Here is a 20,856-nt window from a genome sequence, read left to right on the forward strand (position 1 = left end):
GTAATTTTGACTTAATTATATTTTAAAATCATTTTATAATTTTGGTGATTTTTTTTAACAATTTTAAACCATGTTTGTATTTTTATTTATTTTTATATGAAAGCGCTGGTTACATAGTACATACTTCATGTTGATGATCACACGTTGCGCGCCACATTAGACTTCCCTGAAATTATCTAAGGAACGGTTCTAAATTTCTAATTATAAGAAATGCTATGACAACCGGGCGGTTGTCTATAATAAATTAGTTAAGAATTTTGCTATTCATTATTTCTATACATTATTTTTTTTAATTTATTTTTTGTTTTATTTTTCTTAAACTTATTAAGTTCTTCTACTCATCACCCACATATTATATATTTGATAAGAAAAAAAATAAAATAAAATAAAATGTGGTCTAAGAGAATGATAAATAGAATTTTTCTAAAGTTAAACCTTTAGAACATGTAGTCATTATTTACCTTTTTCTATTTCTGGCAAAAACACCCATGCAACCAGAGAGACACAAGAAATTAAGCTGGTTATAGCTGAACGGGGAAGAAAAGACACAAAACAATATCCACAAATTAAATCTAGCTAAGATTTTAGTACGGGTGTATTTAATTTGAAAAATACTTCAGTCATATATAAATTATATAAAAATAAATTTATAAATTGACTTGACTTGATGTAATACGTTAAATTGTAAAATAAATCTAACAAATCGCATAAAATTACATTAATTTATGAATTCATTATTATAAAATCTCTGTGTATGTAATATTTCTTTTTTTTTTTTCTTAATTTCTTGTGGGGCAAACTAACTTATGAAGTTAATTCAATTCCATTGCTCACCTATTTCATTTAATTATCAAGTTTTTAATCAAATTTAAAGGATTTGTTTTTCTCTGTCCACTCAGCAATTAAAAGAGAAAATGAAATGATAACATCGAAGGACAGATAGATATTGAAAATTGAAGAAATGGCCTAGGCCAGCTGTGCATATTGATGGAAGTCATTTACTTTCAGATTTAAGCCAACACAAGTGGATGCATAATAAATTCACACCCACAAACCGCGCACAATGTCAAACGTCAAACTATGTAGGACAATACGGTTTGAAGGTTCAGTTGAATTGGGACAGTGAAATGAGTTTTGTAAGATTATTTAAGATAAATTTAGATATATTTATGAGAAATTAAAAAAAATTATAAATCCTACATATAAAGAGATATTAAGTTAAAAAATATTATAAATTCTACATATAAAGAGATTTAATAAATTAAGGCCCAATACTTCACAAAAAGAAAGTAATAAAAAAGGAGCATTCAGTTTTTTCATAATTACGATACATAGTAATAATGAATTAATAATTTAAAACTCAAAATATTTATTAGAAAAATATATTTTTATTGACATACCGAACAACATTGGTATCAAAATCTGCAACATTAGTTAGTACAAAAGAAATTTTTATTTTGATTTTTTTTTAATTGTTTCAGTCTCATACTAAATGATTTTTTAACTTACAAACTTATAAGTATCATAATTAATTTTAATATTAGAGAAGTGTCATTTTACACAGAAATCTTACAGAAGAAAGTTTACACGTTGACATGATTTATTATAATACATCAGATATAATTTAAAATAAAAAATAGTTTTATAATATGATGAATTATATTAAACTATATTGAAAGATTTTTGTATAAATCAAGTATTTGTCTTTACTTGTAATTGTATAATAATTATGTAAAGGCTGTGGGATAAATTCAGTTCGTTTTCAGCCCATACCAACAGAAGATGAATTTGTCCTAAATGGGCTCCATTGAGACGTAGCCCAACTCCGATCACGGAGGTAGCCCAAAAGTACTCTCGGCATTTTTCTTCAGCTTTCCACGACGTTGGGCTGCATCACTCTTAACTGCTTTTCTTAACTGGCCCATTCCTTAACTAACGGTTTGTTTCAGGCTCGGCATTCGAGCTCCAACGAAGACGAACATGGCGTCCCTACCTTATGCCGATGTGGATTCCAGCCTGAGATCACTAGCAGGTCGTGCCGAGGGATTCGGGCGGTTATCGGTCGGAGGCCTCAATGGGCCGGTCTATTGCGTCACCACTCTCTCAGGTTATCTTTGTCTTTAGCTCTTGATCGATATTCTGTCACACTTGGGGCTTGATTTGCTCTTTATTCGATTCATATGGATTTAAGAAGCTGTTAATTAGGAATTAAATCAGGGTTCGTGGTTTCAATCTCGCTAAATTTCGAATCTCCAATCCGGTTTGTTGTGTATCGTTTTATGGGATCGGATTACACGTCCCTTGAGAAGTTCCGGATTTTGAGATTTTTGATACGGGATTGGAATTCGTTTTATATCTTTGATCCGTAGGTTTTATTTTTTATATTCGTTTCTTCTAGGGTGTACTATATATAAATACATTATTAAAGAGAGCTTAACCTCTATATACATTTTTACATAATATTAAAATGCTTTTTGTTACTTCCGATGCTGATTTTCAAACAGTTTTCGGTCTTTATATAGCTGATTCCTAACAATTATTTTGTATCTCAGACGGCCCAGCTATGTCTTTTGGATCTATAGCAGTTCTTTTTTGTTTGTTTTTTTTTTTTTTTTTGTTGATTCATCGCATTATATGAAATAAATTTGTTTAATTGAGGTCTAATCTATCAACATTGCTAAGTGTTTGAGATTTTTCTGAATTGTGCATTAAGTTCTTATAGTAGATCAAATTGCCGATATTCTGTGTCTAGATGATGGTCCAGGATCCCTTCGTGAAGGTTGCCGTAGAAAAGAGCCACTCTGGATTGTTTTTGAAGTTTCAGGTGTGATTTATCTTTCTTCTTACTTGAGTGTATCATCTTATAAGACAATTGATGGTCGGGGTCAAAGGATAAAGCTCACGGGCAAGGGCTTAAGGCTGAAAGAATGTGAACACATAATCATATGCAACCTTGAGTTTGAAGGCGGTAGAGGGCACGATGTTGATGGTATTCAAATAAAACCAAATGCAAGGCACATATGGATAGACCGCTGCAGTCTTCGTGATTATGACGATGGACTTATAGACATTACCAGACAAAGCACTGATATAACTATTTCAAGGTGGGCTGACTATCTCATGTTATAGAGTCAGAGTGAGTACTGGCATTAAACAGTTTTGATGGATTATTCCTCGTTTGGTACCAGATGTTACTTTACTCAGCATGACAAGACAATGCTTATCGGGGCAGACCCCTCTCACATTGGTGATAGATGCATTCGGGTGACAATTCATCATTGTTTTTTCGATGGGACACGGCAAAGGCACCCTCGCGTTAGATTTGGAAAAGTTCATCTATACAACAATTACACCAGAAACTGGGGTATATATGCTGTTTGTGCCAGTGTGGAATCCCAGGTAAATGGCTCCTCGTTTTCTGATTGATCATCGTAAGTTGTCTGCATCCAGAATATCTGCAGGCATATGGCCTTTATCTGAAGTTTAAAATCTAAGCCATTTCTTTATTGAAATAATATTTTTTTCAGATATACTCTCAATGCAACATATATGAAGCACGACAGAAGAAAAAGACTTTTGAATATTATACAGAGAAGGTAAATCTCCTGACACTGCTGCTTCCCGATCTCTTGCTGGCTACCGCTTAACACATGCTGCTTGCCTTCCCTGGGAGCTCCAGCTTCCACTTGTTATTGCTTCCCACTTTCCTTGCTATTGCTTGTTGAGTGACTACCCTGCCTACCATGATGCTTCAATTGCAGAATAACTGTTATCCTGCCATCCTTAATTGGTTGGCCATGTAGCCCTAAGCAGTGAATGAGTAGTGTCACATTCTCACTAAGTTATCTTTATAGTTATTGTCTTCTCTGTAGCATGGACAAGGCCTCGAAGTGCAAAATCAATGGCTGGCTGTTAAAAATATTTGGCGTGCTGGCCATAAAGGTGGCATATATTTATACTCAGTTCTCGGTATCTTTCTTTATTATATTTGAGATATATATATATATATATATATATATAGAGAGAGAGAGAGAGAGAGAGAGAGAAACAAATGTTTTTGCATTTATTTATTTTTGGATAAGAAATGTTTTTTCATGTCATATATACTACATAAGAAGCTGAATCTCTGAACGGTTCGTATCTAGACTCAAATGTGCAGAACTATTATTATTCAGTTAATCATTCCAACTACGAAGATATAAGCTATCTATATGCATGGATGTGCTCTCGATTAGAAAAAGGGTCTTCTCCTGTCAGTGTTTCAATTTTTTTTTCTTGCAATGATTCCATAGGCAGCAGATATGGAAGAGGCAAAGTCTGGCTCAATAAGATCTGAGGGAGACTTGTTTCTGAATGGAGCTCAAGCTTGCTTACTGACAGGGGCTAGTGAAGAATGTGTTTTCCATCCAAGTGAATTTTACCCGACATGGACAATGGAAGCACCCTCAGATTCTCTTAAAGATATTCTCCACATTTGTACAGGTTGGCAATCCATTCCTAGGCCAGCAGAGCAGAAGGCAACTGCATAGTTATTATTAATATCATTATATATTTGCAGTTATTTGTACTTATTATCTCTACAGAGTTTATCCTCTCCTTAAAAAATGTTGAAAGTTGAAACGCTATAGCTGGCAACATATATCTACATTTGTGTAAGACATGAATTAATATAGTTCAAAGCTTGCTCAGTCAACTTAAGACCAACTTGAGCTTGATAAAATCAACTTGTGGCATACACCTAATTTGTGGTATTCAAAGTTTATTGACTTTTTTTTAGTTAATATGCCCTGACCAGACCCATACAAGGGAAGATTTCTGTTGAAAATGTCAACCATTAAGTATGACGTTTTTTTGTTATGCATTGTATTTATACAGAAATTATTTTCTAATTCAGTCACTTCAAGTGAATTGTTTGTCTTCTAAAATTTACTTTCTGTACTAGAATTTTCGGAATTACTCAGGTTATGATATTGTCAAACTTGATAAGTTGGCATAGATGCCTATTTAACTTGCAATATTCACATCTGGATACTTGATGAGGATTTTTTGATTGAAAATATCAACTTATCCTATATGTACATTTTCTATTTCTTGTGGCATTCAATTCAAATTACCATTTATATTCTCCAAGACGCTGGTTGGAATATTTTTTTGATGAAACCTTTAGAATCCCCATGTATAGGTAGTATTGTTCCAAAATGATTATCATTATATATGGCTGACTCCGTCTATCCTTTTGAAATATCTGAAAAGACCATTAGAAAGGCACCAATACCAGTCATAACTGAATTACATGCATCTTGCATTGTAATGTACGTACAGTGTTTTTTTAGCGGGGTAGACATCCCCCTAACTGCAATGATGATGTAGAAGTAGAACTACCTGAGGTGGAAGTCCCAAGAAATAAATCTGATAAGTAATTCCCCAAATCATCAGGTGAAAACCTCACCAGTAAGTCCATATTCTTCTCCCCACTTAGCATCATGAAATATGTATCAAAAAATTCTTGATACACAGGAACCAGTTTCTTTGTTATTGACACCTTCAATTCATCCCTTAAATTTCCGTCTTGTACAAGCCATGATGTCTGTTTTCTGTATGCTTCTTCAAAAGCTGCACTGAACTTCCTAAAGCACTCCTTTGCCATCTCAGGAGTAATCTCTGTGGAATCTTTCCCTGGTAATGATGAGATGACCTTAGTCCAAGCTATTGATTCATAGTTTGAAGCATATCGTTTAACTTTCTCGGTGTGCTTCAATACCCAGTCAGCGCCGAGGAGGTGCTTCAGGTTGGTTGTGCATACCTTCTCAACAATGAACTGGAGATTATTGGCAAGGAATAGGTACGATAAAGAGGCAACTTTGTAGAGTTTAGCTTTGCTATCAAGCTTGCAGAGAAGAATCAAGATGAGCCAAGCTAGGTAGACTGACACTGCTGGCGTTGAACCATTTTCCATGGGTGGACTCTCAAAGTAAGATTCTGGTAGTGGTGAAGTCGATGACGGCGAGCTATCCACAATGATGTTGGACAGAACACCATTGAAATCTGCAAGTGAAGATATGTAAGTCATTGCTGAGTGGGTCAGCGGGTGAACGCCACCCCCAAACACCGGAGTTCTTGACGAGTCCTTTTGGAGTGTTGATTCAAATTCGGATAGAATAGTACGAACGGAGCCTCCCAGTATGAGTAGTGATGAAAGAGCTTGTAACTTGATAGCTGAGGTTGATTCAAATTCAAATATCAGTTCAATATCTGGCCACAACACGGAAATTGCATCATAAAGTTCCATTAGCTGGAAGATATTGTCCAGCGAATGCTTACTGATTGCCCTCCTGGCAATGAGTTCAGGGAACCTGAATAGATTGATTGCTCCTCCTTTGGTTATTTCTGAAAAGCATAACTCCCTGCTCAGATGCTGAAAACACATGGTCGCAGAGGACTCTTTCTCCACTAAACAGCCTTCTCACAGCAATCTTTATTGCATTCATCCACTTCCTAATCATATGCTCAAAATCTTCCCTATTCATTTTATGAATTTGAGAAGATCTGAAATTTTTGATTCCAAGGTGAGATAATTCTTCATCTACTACAGATTTTCTTATGACTTTGTATATCTTCACGCACTCTTTTCCATAACCTGAACTAATCATGCATTCGGCTATTGATTTCAAATCCGTCATGGCAACTGCTGAGAGTTTCTCCACCTCAGTGATTGACTCACCAGCAATTTCGAACTCATCTGCTCGAACCTCATCTTCACCATCGGAATTTCTTGACCCACCTGAGGACTGCCCAGATACTGATTCTGGATCAAGATGGTCACGGTTTTTGGAAAGCTGATAAAACTCATTTTCAAGCCTTTTCATGGCTATTTGCATTAGGTTCTGAGCAAGTATGAGCTTCTTGGACGTAGAATTTTCATTGATTAAGAAATGCATAGCTCGTCGCAAGTCCTTAACAGACTTGAGAAACTCGTTTGCTTCTTTTCTGTTATGGTGGAAGAGAGAGGTGACTTTGGTCTTCGAGGAAGAGTTTGGATCCCATTTGGAGATGATTGATTCAGCATTTTCAATGTTTTCTTCTATCATGGATTGGGAGAATTTGACGGTAGGGGTTGAGGGAACACTAGAGCGAGAGCTTGGAAATAAATAGGAAGAAGAAAGGGTTTTAGAGGAAGAGATGAGACTTGAGATTAATCTTCTAGGGATGAACTTGTTATTCTTTGGGGTTTCTGACATTTTCATGGAGCCTTCAAGGGTATGAACTCAAAACTGAAGAGGAGCTTCAAAGCTCAAAGATGAAGACAATCAAGTTTTGACTATTGAGAGAGAGAGAGAGAGAGAGAGAGAGGCTACAGTTATAAGTTGTTGGTTTTGGGTCATGTTTCTGGGGTTTATAAAGAGGAAGAAAGCTCAAAGCTGCTAGTTTCCACTCGATGAAGGTGGATTTGCTTCATTGCACTAACGAGAATCCTTGACTGACTCGGTTGGGTGTACCATGTCAGGATAGTAACTAGTGTTTGTCCCCAATCACAAGAAACTTAAATGACTAGGAATGAGTTGACCATTTCTGTTAGCAAAAATTGAGAAGAAATATCAAAATATATCCACCCCGAGATCGAATTTAGTTATATTTTATGCTTACATTTGTATTGACCTTTTTGGTACTACCGTTTGGATTGTTGTATTCCTTTTGTCTTCAACGAGAAAGAATTGGTCTAGTGAGAGGTGGCGGCTTTGCACCTCCAATGTGCATGGGCTTTAACTAGTTAGTATTAATCTAAGGTCCCTAAAGACGATTGATTTTTTATTTTTATTTTTCCAAATATCAGCATTAACAATTAAGTGGACTGAGCAAGATTGTGTTCTGTGTGCATCGTTTAGATTTGAAGATGAGCTTATATGAGTTGAGATGTGTTATAAATAATAGTGATATTTGTGAGTTAAAGTTGATGAATAGTAGTGAGATGAGTTGAAATAAGTTTAGATGGGTTGCAAATACATACCTCGCGCTTGCTTGGGATTGTGTTAGGGGTCTTAAAAAGTGTTTAATAGTCTTAAAAGATTTTTAATTGAAAAATTAGGTTGTTTATATGTTACATATTAAAGTATTCAGTCCCTCTACGAGGAGGACAATCTGATATATGGAGTTTAATGGACACCAATACAAAATTGCCACATCAGCATCTCACACAAATGTAGTCTAAACCTGCACACACAATAACATTTCACAGATCGAGAAAATCAGTGATTTGGTTGCTACTTTGATTTTTTGAAGGAAATAATTTTGCACTGATGAAAGCCTATTTTCCTTTGATCTATCCTTTCTTCTTTTTTTTTTTTTTTCATCTTTTTGAGTTTTCTGCTCTTGCCTGTTCACTCTGCGAAGGGTAGGGACTTATCAAAAGAAATATTATAGAGAGCAGCCACTGTTTGGTGGTAGCCATTTTGCACACACTATGTAGTATCATCTAAACCACACATCACATCTCTTAAACTCAAAATTAGTGGACTGAGACAGATGTGATGAGTGAGAGAAACAATGATGAGAGAGAGAGAGAGATGAGATGAGAGAGAGATATCTGATGAGAGAGAGAGTTGAGATGATAGGGAGCCGATGAAAGAGAGAGTCGGGGAGAGAGAGACGATGAGAGAGAGAGCCGATGAGAGAGAGAGACTCGAGGAGAGAGAAAGAGACGTTGATGAGAGAGAGACACTGATGAGAGAGAAAGTTGACGAGAGAGACGATTCACAATGGAGTTTGCGTTTTGCGGAAAAAAAACAAAACAAAAGAAAACGAAAGGATGAGATGCAGCCACGTAGTGTGTGCAATGTGTGCACAGCTACAGTAGCTACTCTCTAACACTACTCCTTATCAAAATGAATTAGGGCTCATTTTACAAATCAAAATGAAGTTCATTTCTCTGGATACAGAAAGAAAGCAACTCTCGCTATTGGATTTAGTTTAGGCCTGTAAAAATGGTATGAACAATCGTTTTTTTTTTTTTTTTTTTTTTTTTTTTTTTTTTTTTTTTTTTTAAGATTTCAAAACCCGATTCGAATTGGCAGCTACAGCTAAAGCCCCTGAGTGATACTTAGGAAATCGATGTTGGAGAATCATGTCGATCATTAGAGCTCCTACTGCAAAGATAGCCACTACACACAGTGAATCTTTCCTTTCTATACCAGTCCAGAATTTTTACTTGCTTTATTTTTGTTACCACTTAAAAAATAAAAAAGAGGAAAACAGACAAAAATAGAAGAAAAAAGCTAAGCATATGAAAGAAAAAAGTTACAGACGAAAACAAGTGCACAAGCTCTTCATCTTCGAAGGGAGGGGTCTCTCTATTTATTTTTGTTTGTCGCCCTTGATTTTTTTAAAATTTAATTTGAGAATAGAAGGCAGCATATGACATGGAGAGGGCCAGGGGATCCATGATCATGAACTAAAAAAACTTATAGCATAAATTTAAATTAAATATATTATCATTCCGATGAACCAAGAACGGTGACAGTCAACCATCTAGGCCACTCGGCCTTTTGTAGGATAAAAATGTTAAAAGAGTTTAGAATATCTTAGTTGAACCTTTGAACTAGCAAAACCAGATTCGGAAGCGACTATCGATGATAATGAAAGGGATGGGAACTACTCCTGAATGAACGAACACCTCACTCTCTGTTGGATTCTCTCGGAAGATCTTACTTTTTAAACAAATGCGACCGGTTCCAAGTGTGTGTGTATATATATATATATATATATATATATATATATATATATATATATATATATAACTCCATCACCAGTCTCACTAATCCTGCAAATCATAATATGACACAATAATTCTTCTCTCAACATGTCATAATATGACTCAGATAATTGCTTGACTTGATAGGTAAAATATAATAAAAGCCTTTTTGTTTTTTTTTGGGGGGGGGGGGGCGGGGGGGGGGTTCAGAGGAGGATCCTCCTCCTTCATAATATAAGTTGAAGTTAGTTTTTTCCAAGAATTTTTGCTGTCATCCATACGTGATTTTCGTATTAAAAGGAGTGATTTGGAAGAAAATAGAAACTTCGATTTATATTAAAGAAAAAAGCATTTTTAACAGAAAAAAGCATTTATACGGGATTGTGTATTTTAAGAAATGAAGTTCAACGCGACGGTAAAACCAAATTCAACCAAGTTTATCGAGAATTGTTGAACCACAAAACATCTAACACGAAGCAATGAATGTTTATGACCTTCTAAAGAGCCATCGAACTCGCATCGACCGGAACACTCGAGCATAAGAGGTCATGACTCATAACCCAAATTCATGACCAGCTCCTACGTTCCTTTTTATAAAGACTTGCTACGCATCATCATCGAGATTGTTCTATCCACCGCGGGCCAGCAGAATCATCATATACCGCTAAACAAAAAAATTTACAGATTACGCATGAATAAAACAGATCACGACGCATTCATCAAATAAGAATAGCTTCATCCCACTGTAGTATGAGATAATCCACAACTTTCAAACATCAAACAAGAACGTAAGATTAAGTCCTCTAATCATTAATTAAGACTAAACAAACGCCAAAATTTTATCAACCGAGGGGATTTTTTAAAATAAGGTGCCAAGATCTTTCAAGCTGAAGTCCCCTACACCCTACACCTTGATAGCATACTTCCTCATGGGAAAATACATCTCTCTCTTCTTCTCTCGTTCAGTCTTCAATGATGACTGGGCAAACGGATCGAAACAAACTCATATTAGGTAACAAGGCAAGCTAAATACTCAAAGCACAAACATAAACGTTTTAATTAGAGACAAGAATAACAAGAAGCACAAAATGCACAGCCGTCAACACAACTCATAAAAACATAGATAACGGATAACCAAAGCAAACAAGAGATACAATTGGAACTTGGGAAATCTCAGGGTTGCTTGCTCATTTAAGGAATTTATCATTTATGTCTTAAAACGATCTTTTCAGCTTTTACATTAACAAAAACCATCTAATAATATATTTTTTTCACATTCCTGAAACAGCTACCAACGTCCTACTATACAACAAAGGCTAATCAGATAACAATTGGGTATTCTTCACCATACTGATACGAATCTTCTAGGATGGTAACTTCATCACTTCTTGACAGTTTGTTGCTACTGTCATTTGACCTCACCTTGTTTTTAACCTAATCGAACTCATCTAAATCATATGGCCCAAGTTACTAATCCCTACAATACAAGAAATGCAATACACGAGTCCTCCTTTTAAACGTTCCTAAACTTAACAGTACTTTTTTTTCTGTTTAGAACTAAACTTCGTACCATTGCCGTCAGCTACGCAAATCTTAAACGACATAAATAAACTAAGAAACAAGTTAAAAAACTAACTTCATAGCATTGTACTTGGATTGCGCCTTAAGGGCGTTTTTAATGAAGTTTCTTCTTTTATGACATATCAGAATAAACTATATCCCAATCAGAATCGTAAATAACGCAGAACCATAAAAGCTGGTAACTCGAGAATAGAAGAAAAAGGAACCAAACTGGATAATTCTATCAAAGCATAGACTACCTGGTGTTTGGTGAGCCTTCTACGAATGGCCCTGGTCTTCTTGGGACGCAGATCGAGGGGAAGGTATTTCTTCTTCTTGTAAACTTCTCTCAGAGCCTCCTTCTGCTTCTGGGAAATCACCGTCAACACCTGCGCAATCGACAGCCTCACCACCTTTCTGTAATAACAGGAAACAATAGAACGCAGAAGAATCAGAAACAAATACTTGGCTTTACAAACAAAACCAGAGGGAGAAAATGGAGTGATAAAAAGTACATCTTGGAGAGCTTGTTGGGTGCACCACCGGTGACCTTGGCGACGCGCAGGAGGGCAAGCTCGGCCTTAAGATCCTTGAGCTGGCTCAGCAGATCCGCCTTTGTTTTCTGACGCAGTTCATGGACCTTGATTCTCGCTTTATCATTTTCACAAACACAAATGCGATAATAACACAAATCAGAATTAGAAGAGACAGGTCCTTCGAAAACACAAAAACCAGAAATCATATATATTCGGGAAACGTTGAAAGGAAAAGTAGAGAATCGATTTTTGACATGTACCCATCGATGTAAGTCTCAGAGCTTCCCTGCGGCGGATCTGATTCTCTTCGAATGAAACCCTGGAAAAATGGGGGTTGAGGGCTCGTATTTAAGGGTTTAGGGTTGTATCAGAATTCAGGACCGGGCTGTTACAATGGGCTAGGCTACTTTCCTTCTAAAGTATTCTTTCCAGTAATAGTCTGGGCTTAAGAATTTATATATTTAGACCAAAATGCAGCCCATTTCTAGAAATAATCCCATCCATATATTTGGGCCTATTTCCAGCCCGTTAATCTAACCAACCCTCTCATTTTGAAAAAATTTATTCATATTTTTTTTTTGTTCTCTCACCATCCCATGATGTTACATCAAATGATAGGTTCACAGGTAATACATAATTATATGACATTATTCTTGTTAATCGCTTTGTGGCTGTAGCAGTTTTTTTTTTTTTTTTTTTGGGTATTTGGTTGCTAAGTCTACTTCAAAAATAGTCCGGGAACTCACTATTTTTTCAACTAATCATAAAAAATTCAAAGTGATCTCAACACATTTCATATATTTAAACACAAATTTTAACATATTTACGTTTAAAAACATCTCAATGGGACCTCACAAAATACTATTATTTACAAATCATTTGAGATCATCTCAACATCCAAATGCAACCTTTTTCAAGGTCAAAGTGAGTCTCATCATATTATTTGGAGTCCTAAGCTCGGATTTAATAGTATTTATTGTTATTAATATTAGTCTCTCCAGTATTATTAACTGCAAAATAAATATACATTACAGGGTCACACGTGCATGCAATTTATATATCTTTCTTTAATTTTAGATCTTAAAATCCGGAAGTAAGTTCTAAGAAAATCTATTGAACGTAAATTCCAAGAAAACCTAAGCAGCCATAATATGATTTAATTAATCATGAGTCATTAAATTATTTGACTAATGCATGATTTGATTGCATGACCTCCATCGATCTTAATTAAATATTGTCTAAATGTAAAATAATCAGGGCAGCTGATCTCATAATTAGTGATTCCAAATGTCCTTCCCGCCCGGCCTACTATTGATGCATTTCTTCCTTACAGAGAAACACTACTTTGCCCACCCATTGTGACCACTCTATTTAACCGCTTGACTAAAAAAAAAAAAATTTTTTTTTTTTTACTTAGTGATTAAGAAAGTGATTTCAAATGTATTGATATTTTTTTTTATTTTTTAAAAATATTTAAATGTATTAAAAATATATATAAAGAAAAAAAGTAAAAAAAAAAAAATTTTACACTGAACGGTACATCCAGCTGTCTAGGACGGCATAATAGCCGCACCCTTTCCTTAATATCATCGCTCGCTAATAATATCTGATTTTATGGTCTAAGGTGACAATTGAATTCTAGACCTTGACTTTGCAACTGCAGTTTTCTATCATATTAATGCTGGAAGAAAAAACATTAATATATATTAATAGACACACTTGAGACTGATCGAAAACCTACCCTTTCTTTTCATTCTTGTTCCGTATTTTATTTTCCATCTCTGGAACAAAGTTAATTGGCTAAATCATGTGTTGTTTGATTTCTAATTTGAAGAAATATATACCATTCTGCACGCATGCTCTATTGATATATATTCAATTCATTCAGATCTTTCCAACACGATATTGGTTATACTGGTTCTTCCCCCCACCGTCCTCATCCATCTTGTCCTTTAATTTTGATTGCTTTTTCAACATTATATATATATATATATATATATATATATATGTATCATGTGTATTAATATTGAATCCATGAAAAGAGGGTTTGCCATGATCGGCACATCATGCAATCCTCGATCTAAATTGTCAACGTACGTCTATGTCGATCCAAAGTCAATGAACGTAACAGCTAGCCCACATTAATATATAATGCAAATTAACATCAGTATCAATATAGTCATGATTTGTTTTTCTTCGATCTCTTGTTTCTTCTTTTTATAAACAGGTCGCGGACTTATATTCATGGTGTGATCTTTTTGCCTCGGAACCGTACCAACTATACTCAAAGCTGCCTATTGTAGTGGGGATACAGGGTGGTGGTTGCATGGGGGTCCTGGATCGGCCGATATTGTTGATGAATAAGACTCATGACGTCATTAATAACCCTTTACTACTTCTTTGATCAGCCCCCCCCCCCCCCCCCCCCCCCCGGGGGGCGAATGTCAAAATCCGCCTCGAATTTGAATACTGGAACGTCGTCGATAATAAAGTATTGAAGAATAGTGCAGACAAAGTGTTTGCTGAAATGCTTCAGAGAGCACCTTTCATATTTCAGAATTTTCCACCCGTCTTTAGGCCACCCATTTACATCATTTATACTACTCAATACATAACTGACTACTCTCTACCATTGTGACATGTGTATCACAGATTAATCTCATTCTGTTTTTACACGAATATCCTCACTCTTTATTTTCTGTATTATTATAGAAGGTTCTGGACATGTGTTGTGTGGTCCTTCATTTCCTTTGCTGCAATCGGCTTCATCCTTCCCTAACTTAATAATAAACTAGTATTAAAATTAACAAGATCATGAAGGACATAATAATTATGTAATCTAATGGCCCCGGTCCCTTCAGTGCAGGCTTTGAATGCAAAGTGCATGCATATATGTATGAATAGAAATTAACGATCGAGCTAATTAATAATTAATCATCAGCAATATAACAAATTAAGTTTCCCGCGGGCCAAATGGCCTATCTTCTGGCCAAAAAGCTGCAGCTAGCTGGTCAAAGAATCTGTTAGGGCTTTAGATCTCCTAATTTCTAGTTAGTTTACAGTTAGATGCTATATCACATCACGACCATAACTTTTTTCGATCTGGTTGGCTTTACCCTGTAAATTTGTGTTATTCTATGTGTCTGAGGCTTGATATTCTGCTAATCCTAACAGAAGTATACAGAAAAATAGCACTGAAAAAAACAACACCACCCAGCTAGCATTAGACAAATACTTAACTCCGGATCGTTACGTACGTATATGATGGGACACCAAGCACTAAAGCTAAACTAAACTAAGTTTCTTCTCAGGAAAGGAAAAACACTAAAGTTAGGTTTTTATTCAGCAAACTGGCAGCGTTGTCGTACGTCCCTACGTACGTACTCGATCTGGTCTGTCCGTTTCTTATATATAAATCATGAGCATGAATGGAAATATATATACATGATGATGATCCATATAAGAAATCTGACTCATTTTAAATATGAATTAAGTAGTACTGCTTAATTATTACAGACTTATTATGCATAAGTACTAGTCTCATTTGTAGCTTGCTAGCTTACGTTATTAATCTCATAAAAATAACACAGATACTGGCGTGCATATTAAAAGACATGCATGCAGGCAAATTGCATTACTATCATTAATTTTGTGTAGAAAATGTACATGCAAGTACAGTAATAAGTTCAACGTTATCCAGCTGAAAGCTGGGTCATGTTGTTCTATATATATGTATCCACAAACGCAATTAAGGCGAGTGGCCCATGAAGCCAATTATTGGCGTCTGCAAGATTCATGCATGACGACTCATGAGCAGCTGCAGCTAGCCAGTCAAAACTGCCGTCCTGGTCTTTTTATATACGCGCTTGAATTTCTGCACCGATCGAGTAGATCATATATATCCCTAGCTAGCTAAAAAATAATAGCAGCTAGCTAGGAGTACATGAATAATATATATTAACTAAGCATGATTTTTCTCCATCGTGAAACTTTGTTTTAAAACGTACGTAGTTATAATTAATTAGGAATTAGATCATGTTAAGAATCTAAGATATTAATTTATATCCAAATTAATAGTCAGATCGACCAATCAAAAATCAATTACAATATTAATCTAAAATATTAGTTATACGTACTCATATACCGCTCGGGTATATTATAAATATATATATATATAGCATGAATAATACTTTTACAAGGTTATAATTAAGTTGAGGTACTTCAATGCATGCCAAGAAAAACAAATAATACGATAAATGAAAGAGTCAACTTATAAGCCAAGTTGCAATTCGGAAAGGGTCAGACGTTATCATATATAGCAAGCCAAATCGACAGATAACTATATGGATAATTAACAAATTATTTGGCCCCACTATTATATATATCTATATATTTATATATCTATATATTTTAATGTGAGAAATGATCTGTACAAATTTAAAATAGACAAGTCACATACATATATCCTTGTAAAAAAGTGGAGTATTCCACTTTAAAAAAGTATAAAAAAATCTATTATTTAATTTTTTTTACAAAGAACAGCCTGTATGAAACTTGTTGCTAGCATTAATCTTTTAGTATATTTAAGTTACGGATTTCTGTCATATCCTTTATTAATTAGATTCTAATTAAAAAGACAAGCAAATTAAATATTGGCCATAATGCTCTTACTCCGACGTCGTCGGAGAGAAAGGATATATACTCCCATGGGTCTATTTTGGGTCGACGTAGATAATTAATAGGGTTGAACGCGTAAAGCTTTTCCTCACAGCTCCGCTAGCTCCTCGTTTCCTTTTTCCGATTATAAAAACCCATCCATTCAGTTCTTTTGTTTATCTTTCTTTCTTTATTTGTTATATATTCAGAACTTTTCAATCTCTTTTTCATAGTCTGTCTCACGTACGTAATTCAAAAGTTTGATCTTTAGATAATTCTCCTTCTCTCGAGCTTCTGAAGTCCTTCTGTTCATTTCTTCATGGTCTGTCCCTCTATCATCAGTACTATTTCTCTCTTGCACCCATTTCAATGCCTCCTTCTGATACTGATGCACTTTCCCTTGATCTGTTCCTTAAACACGGTTTGCAGGCACAGGCGGAGCGTCAAACAGGGGATGTTGGATATGAAGAGGTTAGCCCTGTTTTTTTTTTTTTTTCCTCATTTTTTTCTTGGAATTTCTGAATGTATTTGGAATATATTGTGATTAAATATAATTTTGTTTCTCAATCTTCAAACAATTTTTGCAGGAGTACATAATCAATCCACGCGGATTGAAGCTTTTCACATGCAGATGGCTTCCAGTGAATCAAGAACCTAAAGCCTTGATTTTCATTTGCCACGGTTATGCCATGGAGTGCAGCATCACCATGAAGAGTCAGTATTAATTTGCTCGTGATCCGCTTCATTCCCCATTTATATAATTTTGAGACCCAACTATATATACTTACAAATCAAACAACAAAATGAAGAAGAAAAATCGATAAATCTATGCTAAGATATTAATGGGTTGTGATTGAATTAGGTACCGCGACCCGGCTTGTGAACGCTGGCTTTGCAGTTTACGGGATAGACTATGAAGGCCACGGGAAATCAGAAGGATTGGCCGGCTACGTTAACAGCTTCAACGTTGTCGCGGATGACTGCTCTGATCATTTCACAAGCATATGCGGTCAGATTTTACTCTCTCTCTCTCTCTCTCTCTGTGCACGTAAAAGAAAAAGACTTGCTCCTCTCTTTATCACCCGTACATGTAAATTGACCGGATATTCTTGAGAGTTTTGCTATAAATAAGTAACTGTATGCATCACATACTTTATACCTGTAACTTTTTATAAGATGAGAAAGTGTTTTTTATAGAATGTATAGATATTTTTTATAGAATATACGATGTGGAATGATGAATAATAACCGATAAAAAGAGTTTTTTTATTTTCAAAATTCGACATGCTTCTCTGATTTAGCATGCTTCAAAATTCTCGAATTTTTGGTCTTTTAACTGATCTACGGTTGGTGGGTGATACTCAGAAAGAAAAGAGAACAAGGGGAAGATGAGATATTTGTTGGGAGAATCGATGGGAGGGGCAATGATTCTACTATTACATACGAAGAAGCCAGACTACTGGGATGGTGCAGTCTTGGTTGCACCTATGTGTAAGGTACGCAATATGTTCTTAAGGCAATGGTTAATTCACATTGATAAATAATTTAAAATCTTTGAAAAATAGTTTAAAATATAAATTGATTGATTTTGATAAGTTAAGATATAAGCCCAAAGAAGTTGTAGGTCAATGGATCTTAAATGTACTCTTTTATTATTTATTTTTTTCTTTCCAGTTTAGAATGAGTTGTTCTACCGTAGATATTGATCTTTGTCTAACCATTTTCGTGACATGTGACATGTGATAGTTTATAAAATAGAAAATTTGCCGAATCCCTTTTGATTGATGGGTCCTACTCCTAATATTATGCATGGCGTGCGGTCAAAACAAATATACAATCGGCTAGTTGATAAAGGACAAAAAGACTCTCATTCCCAAGGAGTTCTAGCATATTTTTTCCGTTTGGATCTCTCGACTAGAATTCGAATCTTCTGTCTATTTTTTTCATAAATTATCAAAAATATAAAATCTATTCATCATCTCAATTCTTATCATCTCAATTCTCATCATCTTTTTATCATTCTATAATATGATATTAGATGATAAGTTCATAAATAAAATATAATAAATAATATTCGATTATCTAATATCACATCATGAAATAATGAGAGGATGATAAAAATTAAGATGATGAGTATCATTACTCTATCAAAAAATAGTAACCGATCCTGAATAGTGAATTTGAGATGAAATAAGATGAGATAAAAATTAAAAATTGAATAAAATATTATTAGAATATTATTTTTATTTTGAGATTTGAAAAGGTTGAATTATTTATTGTATTTTGTTTGAAAGTTTAGAAAAATTATAATAATTAGATGAGACGAGATAAGATAAGTTGAGAGACTTTTATATCCAAACAAGGCCATGTCTAGATTCGATTGTCAACATTAAGGCGAACGAGTTTTTCCACAAATTGAGATCTGGGCATGTTTTAAATCCAGATCTACTGTAAATTAATTGTTTGAACTTGTTTTCAACTTCATATTTTTTACAGATAGCAGATGAAATGAGGCCACATCCAGTGGTGACATCCATTTTGACAAAGCTTTGCAACGTAATTCCAACGTGGAAATTAATCCCAACCCAAGATATCATCGATGTCGCCTTTAAAGTACCCGAGACAAGACAACAGGTATATATCTTCACCCTTTAATTTACTCTTCTTTTTTTTTTTTTTTTTTTTTTCTTGTTTAATAGGCTTTCAACAGTACCGGCGATTGGGAATTACTACGTACCGAGTGCTAATGATAACATATTACGTAAATAATAACAGATTAGAGACAACCCATATTGCTATAAAGGTCGGCCTCGATTGAAAACCGGCTATGAACTTTTGAGGGTCAGTTCCGAGCTTGAGCAGAGACTTCAGGAGGTATGTGTAATGACTCTTATAACATGTTTACACACTGAGTACAATTCTAATTTTTATTGTCTTCGAGTAGGTTTCATTACCATTTATAGTCCTCCATGGGGATGAGGACAGAGTGACCGACAAATCGGTAAGCAAACTGCTTTATGATGTGGCCTCCAGCCACGACAAAACCTTCAAGTTGTATCCAGGAATGTGGCATGGTCTGCTCTACGGAGAGCCACCAGAGAACTCGGACCGTGTGTTTTCGGACATCATCGATTGGTTGGAGAAGAAATCCATCGTAGGAAATCCAAGGTTGGAGTGGGAGCAGAAGCATGAAAACGACGGTTTCTCAATGACTGAACAAAACGCAGAAAATTGCAAATGATTGTTGTTTCATGGGGCCGGTATATATAAGGTTCAGTAATATTAGCTAGCAAATGCCTACAGGCAATGCGTGTGAAGTAAACAACCAGGAGATTCATTTTATTTCCTAGCAATTTTCTTAAATGCTTTGTCTCGACTCTTGTGTATTAACTATTAAGTTATGCACTTAAAAGGAGAGCTATTTTGGCTGGAAAAAATTGATTTGATATTCGATTAAATCCTAACACATATCTAACGAATAAGAGAGACCCAACAAAAAGCAAAAGAGGAATAAAGTATCGCTATTTTGCATTCCGCACGTGTGATGTATTAAATTGACTAAATTTCCCTCGACTCAAACTAAACCCAGAAGAAGAGTTTCATTCACAGCTTCTGAATTTTTTTTTTCCCCTCTCTGTGCCCGACTCCATCCTCCACCATCAACAACCTCCTCCACCAAGCTCCTCCAACATCGACGGGACAACCTCGCCGGCCTCCTCCACAAGTAAGGATTTTGTTTATAGCTATTCGTTCTCATTATCATTTCTCGCAAACTTATGCTCAAATCCTACCGATTAACATCCAGCTCAAATCCTATTCAATAGCCATTAATTCTCATAAAATTTCATCATCATCTAATCTGGATACGTAAAATCTAGCATCTTCTTTACGTTTCTTGCACACTGAAAATATGTGTAAAATATGAAATATATATAAATTGAAAATAAGCGTAAAATCTGGGTAGCATCTTCTACACATTTCTTGCTTTCAATTTTCAAATCTCAGCACTTGTCTTAAAACTTTTGATCAAATCAATTATTTTCTTTTCTTGAATCAAAACACCAAACAGATATCATCTTGTATCAAAAAACCAAACAGATATCATCTTGCATCAAAATAATTGATCTATGGTGCTTTTCTTATAGGTGATAAAAAAAGGAAGCAAAATAGCAAGGGTGCTGCGAGAAAATACTTCAACTTCTCCCTCACATTCCACTTACACTTGTTTAGAATCATTTCTCGAGGGGACAACGGCGACGACAATGAGATTGGTAGAGACGAACTTGGGATAGCGACTGAGGAGGGGACTTCAGAACTTAGCAGGGGAGGGATAGGTAGCCTCATGGGGGCCCGGGGGGT

General features: G+C 35.3%; 3 protein-coding genes and 1 pseudogene across 4 annotated transcripts; 2 read left to right on the forward strand and 2 right to left on the reverse strand.

Annotated features, from left to right (window-relative positions):
* Positions 1–1,900: 1,900 nt before the first annotated feature.
* Positions 1,901–4,693, forward strand: LOC121246341 (probable pectate lyase 4). 2 transcript variants are annotated; one of them, XM_041144460.1, is made up of 5 exons: positions 1,901–2,107; positions 2,753–3,104; positions 3,189–3,399; positions 3,528–3,596; positions 4,293–4,693. In XM_041144460.1, the coding sequence occupies exons 1-5, from the start codon at positions 1,981–1,983 to the stop codon at positions 4,527–4,529; spliced, it is 996 nt and encodes a 331-aa protein (XP_041000394.1). In that variant the 5' UTR covers positions 1,901–1,980; the 3' UTR covers positions 4,530–4,693. The 2 variants fall into 2 exon arrangements, with proteins under 2 accessions (XP_041000394.1, XP_041000395.1); XM_041144461.1 differs by having other exon boundaries at positions 1,905–2,107; positions 4,146–4,693.
* Positions 4,694–5,274: 581 nt separating this feature from the next.
* Positions 5,275–7,404, reverse strand: LOC121246340 (annotated as a pseudogene).
* A 3,056-nt stretch (positions 7,405–10,460) lies between these two features.
* On the reverse strand, positions 10,461–12,229 carry LOC121246342 (60S ribosomal protein L35). The gene is made up of 4 exons (XM_041144462.1): positions 12,102–12,229; positions 11,821–11,956; positions 11,566–11,722; positions 10,461–10,724 (listed from the first exon to the last, which is right to left on the reverse strand). Exons 1-4 carry the CDS (start codon positions 12,103–12,105, stop codon positions 10,650–10,652), a joined length of 372 nt encoding a protein of 123 aa, XP_041000396.1. The 5' UTR covers positions 12,106–12,229; the 3' UTR covers positions 10,461–10,649.
* Positions 12,230–16,576: 4,347 nt separating this feature from the next.
* LOC121246343 (caffeoylshikimate esterase-like) lies at positions 16,577–19,943 on the forward strand. Its single transcript, XM_041144463.1, has 8 exons — positions 16,577–16,819; positions 16,927–16,968; positions 17,085–17,211; positions 17,360–17,506; positions 17,863–17,993; positions 18,994–19,131; positions 19,273–19,371; positions 19,442–19,943. Exons 1-8 carry the CDS (start codon positions 16,817–16,819, stop codon positions 19,736–19,738), a joined length of 984 nt encoding a protein of 327 aa, XP_041000397.1. The 5' UTR covers positions 16,577–16,816; the 3' UTR covers positions 19,739–19,943.
* The last annotated feature ends 913 nt before the right edge of the window (positions 19,944–20,856 follow it).

Source organism: Juglans microcarpa x Juglans regia, chromosome 1S (assembly GCF_004785595.1).
Source record: "Juglans microcarpa x Juglans regia isolate MS1-56 chromosome 1S, Jm3101_v1.0, whole genome shotgun sequence".
In the NCBI taxonomy this organism is placed as follows: Eukaryota; Viridiplantae; Streptophyta; class Magnoliopsida; order Fagales; family Juglandaceae; genus Juglans; species Juglans microcarpa x Juglans regia.